The 8,448-nt window shown below is 33.8% G+C and overlaps 1 protein-coding gene across 1 annotated transcript; it reads left to right on the forward strand.

Annotated features, from left to right (window-relative positions):
• The first annotated feature begins 7,144 nt into the window (after positions 1-7,144).
• On the forward strand, positions 7,145-8,077 carry LOC124225979 (olfactory receptor 12D3-like). Its single transcript, XM_046638723.1, has one exon. The coding sequence runs from the start codon at positions 7,145-7,147 to the stop codon at positions 8,075-8,077; it is 933 nt and encodes a 310-aa protein (XP_046494679.1).
• Positions 8,078-8,448: the final 371 nt, after the last annotated feature.

Consider the following 8,448-nt stretch of genomic DNA (forward strand, 5'->3'; position numbering starts at 1 on the left):
CGGTCATAACAGCCTAGGTTGTATTTTCACATATCAAAAAAAAAATCGGTGGCTTAAAATAATGTAAGTTTATTTTTTGCTCATACTACATGTCCAAAATGGTTTGGTGAGATGCTCTGCTGTACATAATCTTTTAGACATATTGACAGACTGATATGGTCCAATTAGGAAAGCAGTCTGACAGACAAGGTTAACAGTACTGATATCACGTCAGGTTATGTCGGTAACTGAGAAGTGAGTGTTACAGCATCTTCTACTATGATTGTGAATTTTTAAATTTCTCCTTTATATCTACCAGTTTTTACTGGTAAATGGTGGAGCTAGGATTTGAAACCCAGAAATCCTGACTATAAATGTTGTGCTCTACCCTGTGACACTGCACCAAGTGAGACTCTGGAAAGTCTACAGAAGATTGCAAGAGTGAAATCACACAATTTTAAATTTCACCAGTTTAATCCAGATCATTTAATGACAGTGAAGAGGAAGATCTTGAGTTTGTTAAGTCAGAGGTCTCTCTGGGACAGGAGAGAAAGGAATCTGTTTAACTTTCAAGACCGTTGCAAGGCATAATCTCTCTGCAACCACAAACCACAGACCAATTGAGTTAAAGTCTTTCCTCTTGAGACAAGAACTAAGCTATGATGCCCTGAAAATGGACACCTATTTTGTGTGAAGAGCCACTGCCTTGTAGTTTCTGTGGAACTAAAGAAGGTACATTGGAAACTGCCTGTTTTGAGCCAGAATGTTACTATATGTCACACAGGTCTCATTAGAAAGGAAGTATGTAACTGTATATCATATGATTGTGTACTGCAAGTTAATTGGTTTCCAGAGGTCATAATATTAATTGCTTGCAGTGTTAAGACTGTTTACTCTGAAGAGATTAATCAGCCCACAGGTCACCCTAAACTCCTCCTCAAGACATTTTCCAGCAGTTACGGCTTTTCTAGAAATTCCCTGATGTTACCAACCAAAGTCTGACTAACAATTTAACCAAACTCTGCCTTTGCAAGGAATTATATAACAAACAGCTTTGGAAGAAATTTCCTGAATAAGGCCTCCCAGAGGGAGCAAGCTCGTTACTTACCCACAGCACACACATTCTGTAATTAAGGAGAGAGTGAGTTAGATGCTGTTAAAAAGGGAGAGGGATTGTGGAAACCCTCCTAGGTGTATATTATGCCTCTAGTCAGATCCTTGAAGCTCCACACCATGCTGATAATCATTATAATGCATGTTGACTTATTTATACATTGAGTTTGGTCTGCTCTGCCAGATAATTTTTGTGATGATGACAATGTCCTATTATAAAACAGCCTCCTATGTCCATTGCTCTAATTGAATTAAAGACTGAATTCTATCCAGTTAACACAACACTAGACAGATGTTTCTCAGCTTTTCCTTCTGATATTTATATTGTAACATTTATGATATGAAAATTTACAGTACTCATTCAATAAATCACTTCATGGTGTTTCAAAATTGCAGAGGACAATTTTCAAACATAATTATATAGTTTTCTTTCAAGTATTCTGGTCTATGTCTAGTGTCTGGTCTGGTTTATCCACAAATGATTTTCAATTACTTCGATTTAACTCTGAAAGCTATATACATGTTATAGAATTATGCACTCATAATTATACAAGTCAGTTAGATTGAGTTTTTGATGCTTTTAAGGACTCACGCTAATAATAATGTGTGTTTTTTCAGACACCAAGGAAACTACTTTTCCTAGTGTAATAGAAGGAAGGTAGTATCTAAGCTCTTTTGGGATTATAAATAACTAGTAGCGCTAAAGTTCTCATCCTTTCATTCGCCTAGGGGAAATATACATATTTTATATATATACATATTATATATTATACACATATAATATGTGTATAATATATTTTATACATATACATATATAATACACATATATATATTATATATGTACACAGATATATATATCTCTGGCTCCAGAGTCTGTGATCTTCAATGTATGCATCTATAAACTAATCATATTGAGAACGTTTGTGGCTCAGGCAGGTTTTATGTTGATATATATTTATAACATAATATTATAATGTTATATATATAATATTTAGTCACATATATAACATATATATTACACATATAATGTGACAAGTAATAAATATAGTATAATATTTAATATAATGTAAATACTGTTATATATAATATGTGTAATTCCTATGCATTTCAATACTTGTATTACAAATAAGTTTACTCTTTAACAATATAAAGTAACTGTTTGTTAGCTTTTCAACTCCAAATAAGAGGCTTCATATCTAATGTGTGAATCTGTCCCTTTTTTAGTTAAACATTGCTTCTTACATTTATTCTAGTTGAAATGCACATATATATAGAGAGAGAGAGAGAGAGAAACAGTTTATTCATTGTAAATGTTGCACAAAATTCTATTTTTTGTGTGAATAAAAACTTGTCTTTTCAAGACAGATAGTTGATTATTTTCGTTTCTTCCTGTTATGAGCACTGCAGCAATGATCCTCTTTCTGCCCCTTGTGTAAGCAACTGGGAGTTTCTTTAAAGCACGTTCTTAAGTGTAAGCACTAAATTTTAGGGTATGCACAGTTCTCATCGTACTACGTATTACCAAATTGCTCTTCAAAATGATCGAATCAACATAGACTCTGCCAAGAGTGAATGAATTCTTATTACTCACTTCCATAACTTAATTTTCGCTAAACTGATGGACTTTAAATCATATTTTAATGAGGTTTTAAAATGAATATTTCTGGTTTCAGGAAGTTAAGCATATATTCATTTGTTAGTCATTTGGTTTTCTTTCTCTGTAAATTGTCTCTGTTATTCTTTGTAAACTTTTCCATTTTGTTTGTTTCTTTTTTATTAATTTAGAGTAGACTTTATATATGTAGTTTCCTTTGGATTAGAAAGTATTTCTGAGCGCTACTAATGTTTTTATTGCTGTATGTACAACAAATGTCTTTTCCTGTTTTGTCTCATTTTACCTTTGTTAATGATATCCATTATATACACAAGTTTGTTTTCTTTAAATTTTAATAAGGTTCAAATGTGGTCATTTTTGATGCAATGATTTTGATTTTTTGTGTGCCATGAGGATATAATCTTATATATCCTCCAAGATATTTAAAATTTTTACTTATTACATTCACATCTCTTTTACATCTGTCATTTTTATGAGGAGAGGAGAGATGATGTGAAACGGTGATGTCTTTTTATCCTTTTTGGTTTTTAATCAAATAGCTTGAGTCAATTTTTCCAGCACAAGTTTTTCCCCTTCATAACCACTCTGGTATTGTAATGCTATGTCTCGAATACCACAATGTAAAAAGAAATATTTCTATTTCCATGCTACCTAATCTACTTTCTTGGTTTAATTGTCCATGCTCATGCTTTTAGTGTATAGTTTTACTCATAATAACTTTGACAAGAACAAAGAAAGGAAAGTCCTTTCTTCATCAATTACTATTAATTTTCATTAAATTGGTTTGATATTACATGGCTTCCTATTCTTTTTTGCTAATTTAGAATCAGCTAGTCAGTTTTCATGAAAGAAAAAATTGAGTTTTGATAAAAATTGATCCTTGAGCAAATGTCATAGTGCAGTACAGCTGGATAAAATTCTGGATAAATGATTGGAGTTTCTAGATTATGATTCTTGACTTCACAAGTTCTCTCTCTGCTCCTTACAAAATGACTTTATCCTTATTATTTAGAATTCTTATTGACCATGGATGTGCCCATGTGTGTGTCTCTGTGTGATCACTATTATAGAACTTGTTTACTTACAAATATTAGCTTATTTAATCTTCACCATCAATCACATGGATTGCTTCCATTATTATCCTCTGTTTACAGAAGTGAAAACCAAAGTCCAGAAAGTTTAAATAAAGGTCACGTATCTAGCAGAACCAAGATTAAAACCCTAGGAGGTGTGGCTCCAGTCTGTGATCTTCAACATGTGCATCTATGAACCAATCATAGTGAGAACATTTGTGGCTCAAGTAGGTTTTAAGAATCTCTGTCAATTCCTTCCATTCGTAGCCAGGATCTATTTTGAGCCCAAGAAAAATGTTTATAATAGAATAATAATTTTTGCAAAGATAATTTTGGAGCTATCTGCATACCTTCTTTTCCATATTGTTCTGCCAATTGAAAATTACTCTGTGAGAAGTAATCTTTTCTTTAATACCTTTAATAATAAATGTTGAGAATTCATTATTATGTCACTTAAAAATCCAGTTTAGGGGCCTACTTGGTGGTGTAGTGATTAAGTTCATGTGCTCCACTCAGTGGCCTGGGATTTGCTGGTTCAGATTCAGCGCACGGACCTACACACCACTCATCAAGCCATGCTGTAGAGGCATCCCACATACAAAACGGAGGAAGACTGGCACAGAAGTTAGCTCAGTAACAGTCTTCCTCAAGCAAAAAGAAGAAGATTGGCAACGATGTTGGCTCAGGGCCAATCTTCCTCACCAAAAAAATATATAAATAAATCCAGTTTGATAATCTTTGTCTTTTAATTGTAGATTTTTGTCCATTTATATTTATTGTAATTTTTATGCATTTGAATTTGTATCTACCAATACTAATTTTGTACTTTCAATTTATCCTGCCTTTTGACCTTTTTTTCTCCTTTCTTGCCTTCTTTTAGTTTGAGTCAGTATGTTTTATCATTTTGGTTGTTTTTTCTCTGCTAATTTGGAAGTTTTGCATTCTGTTTTTTTCTTTTATGTTTTTGCCCATGAAATTGTAACATGTACATTTATCAATCTAAGAACATTTGGACACTTTAATTCCATTCAAGTCATTCTGTTTTAAGTGATTATGTTACTTTTTAAATAGACTTATTCCTTTTTAACACCAGTAGACATTAATCATGTATTATACAAACAATGTTTATTTAGGTTTATCAGTTATTAACCATGGGTTTTGATTTTTATATCTTTTTGCATCCCAGAGTTTTCACCTGTTTTCTCTTGCCTTCTATTTGCAGTATATTCTTTAGGGTCCCTTTTAGTGAGGTATTGCTGATAGTAAGTCTTAAAATTTATTCTTTGAAAATGTCCTTATTTCATTCTCACTTGTGAAATATATGATTGCTTGGTATGCAGTCTATATGGATAGATATTAACTCTCACTGACTTCTGTTTTCTATTGTTCACATTATGTCAGCTATTACTCAAACTGCTGCTCCTTTGAAAGTAATCTGTCTTTCATTCTACTTTTGTTTTTCTGTTTGATGTTTCTCAAGTCAAACCATGTACCTTCTCTGTGTTCAGTGAGCTCAGTTTAAACTTCATCATCTTTTATTTTTTATTTTATTTTTTCCAGCTTTATTGAAGTATAATTGATAATTAAAATACATATATTTACAATATACAACTTTAAGATTTGATAGAAGTATGCATTGTAAAATGATCACCACAGTCAAGCTAATTAACACATATATCACTTCATATAGTTACTGTCTTTTTTTTGGTGAGAACACATAGGATCTACCCTCTTAGAAAACTTCTCTTTTAGTTTTAAATATCTTTCTCTAAGTAATGACACAGTTTGTATCCACTAGCTGTTAGGTATCCCAAGGGTAGGAACTGTGTCCTTTCTTTCTTTCATATTTCCTGTTCCGTTCTCATTTATTCAACAACCCAAGACTCTGCATGACTATTTTTGTTGTTGGTGGTGATGTTAAATGTAGAAAAATGTTCACAACGCATGCCAAAAATAAAAATAAATACCTCTGGAAAGAGAAAGGAATAATGAGGCTTTTGGGAAGACATCCCAAGACATCTATGCATGGGACACCACTAGCAAGAGTCAGAGGGGATTCAGCTTGTTTATTTTCCAGTCAGAATAGGAATGAAGGCCAAATATTCTGGGATTTATTCTAACACTTAGATATAAGACGTTTGTCTTATGAGATTCTGAGCAACCAAGACTCTTTTGTTAATTTTATTCAAAGAGATAATCAATACATTACAACCTTGATTCTTGGATTTCCTTATGCACCAAAAGTGTATATTTATTCCAAGGTGTGTACAGACAGGAGTAAAGAGTAAACTCAATTGACACAGATATTAGGTAGAACAAAAGAGATTAGATTAGAAGGAGGATTTGTTTTCTTTTGTATGGAAAGAAATTGAGATGACTAAAAAGGGTGAGTGAGAATAACTGGGAAATCTCTTTGAATTTAGATTGTGGAAATTATAAGATGGAATAACAAATGGGCTTATGGCACAAGTCATTAGCTAAAAAGCTTTGAATTTCTTGATCTGTTTAATCATTCCTTTTTTGTTTAATGTAGGTATAGTCGAATATGTGTGTATATAGTGTGTGTATGAATTTTTTTTGTTCAAGTAACTAAGTATGTAAAGAGCTGTTTTGTTTATTTTACCATTTTTTAAATGTTATTTCAACTGGTCAGTGCTTTGGGTTCTTCCTTCTTGTAAACATGGTCATGCTGCTCTGATGCACTCTTGTGACTGCTGACACGGATTCTACTCATTTGTCTTCCCTCTGCCTACACATTATTTGAAGTTTTTGGATTTTTAAAAAGGTTTTCTAGTTCCATCAAGGTTTAGATTCTGGGGAATTTCATTCTCCTTTTCTCCCCTTTGTTTTTTAATTTGTGTGTTTATTTGTTTGTTTTAGGACACGTTAGGAAATTTGGATCTAGGCTACTGCCATGTTCCTATCAGTACCCAGAATTAATGTGTACTTACGCCTTCCACTTAAAAAAGTGTTTTCAAATTTTATGGATGCATCTCTGACAGACTAAAATTAGATATACTAATTTTAATGCCATAGATGCAGCTAGAATTGAGTTCTGTTCTATTACTTTTATGTCTTCTTTGACTATCAGCTTTTATTATTTATTAGCTTCTTTTTAGGTTTAACTCAGCATTCTTAGTATCTTTACTAGTACTATGTATCACATATTCCACAATGGCTCAGAGGGCGTCATATATTTCTGTTTTCCTTATGTTGCAGATGAAGTCAGCTTTAGCATTCCTAGTCATTCTGTTCATTGAATCATCCTTATGTTCTTCCAGATGATAAACTTGCTTCACTTAACCAATACAGTGCACTGGAAAATATTTGCTAATTGTCATTGTTATCTTTCCTTCTTAAAGTAATGGAGAATTACACGACAGTGAATGAGTTTCTTTTGCTGGGTCTGATCTCCATTCAGGGACTTCAACCTGTAATATTCATGATTTTCTCCATTCTATACATAATAAACCTGTTGGGAAATGGGGCTATACTATTGATCATCATTTTAGAGCCAAGACTCCACTCCCCTATGTATTTTTTCCTGGGAAATCTTTCTTGTCTGGATATCTGCTATTCTTCAGTGACACTGCCCAAACTAATGTCAAACCTCCTCTCCACCCATAAAGCTATATCTTTCCTAGGATGCATCACTCAGATACACTTCTTCCACTTTCTGGGCTGCACTGAATCCATCTTGCTGGCCATGATGGGCTTTGACCGATTCGTGGCCATCTGCTACCCACTTCGTTACTCTGTCATCATGAACCCCCAGCTGTGTATTCTCTTGGCAGCTGTGACCTGGTTCACCAGTTTCTTTTATGCTCTGATGCATTCTGTCATGACTGCACGCCTGAACTTTTGCCACTCTCAAAAACTCAACTACTTCTTCTGTGATGTCAAGCCCCTTTTAGAATTGGCTTGTGGGGATATACGACTCAATCAGTGGCTCATCTATATTGTCACTGGCAGCTTAGCAATGGCAGCATGCTTTCTCACCCTCCTCTCCTACTGTTATATTATCAGCTTTCTTCTGTTCAAGAACCGGAACTGCAGTGTGCTCCACAAAGCTCTGTCCACTTGTGCCTCTCATTTCATGGTGGTATCTCTCTTTTATGGAACTGTGGGGCTCACCTACATAACCCCTACCTCTGCCACCTCTGTAAAACAGAGTCGGTTTGTGGCTGTCATACACACTACTGTCACTCCAGTAATGAATCCACTGATATATACCCTTAGGAATAAGGAAGTGATGTTGGCTCTGAAGAAAGTCTTTGGGAAGAAGCTGTTTGCCTAAAGAAAATAAGTGGCATCGTTAAAACAAATGAAAACTGCACTGATCTTTATGGTATTCATATTCTAATACATGATAAATTGATACATTTCTTGAATTTCTTTCCCGAAATTTGTACCATTGGTAACTATGTTCTTCACGTATATGATTACAATTACTCTTCCTTTAGTCATTCATTCATTCGAAGTATTTTTTGAGCAAGCAGTGTTCAACTTGCAGAGGATACAGCAGTGAAAAAGATCCGTGAGGTCATGGATCTTGTTTTAATTCAGGGGGCAGACAATAAAATATGAATAAATAAATGCAGGGCTTTGTCATAAGGTAATGCAAATTATGGAAGGTAAGGAAGAAACAGCACGCTATGCTGGGCACTT

Source organism: Equus quagga, chromosome 15 (genome assembly GCF_021613505.1).
Source record: "Equus quagga isolate Etosha38 chromosome 15, UCLA_HA_Equagga_1.0, whole genome shotgun sequence".
NCBI classification, from domain to species: Eukaryota; Metazoa; Chordata; class Mammalia; order Perissodactyla; family Equidae; genus Equus; species Equus quagga.

What these genes read in the sequence shown, in the direction of transcription:
- LOC124225979 (XM_046638723.1), top strand. Translation starts at nt 7,145, where the DNA reads ATGGAGAATTACACGACAGTGAATGAGTTTCTTTTGCTGGGTCTGATC.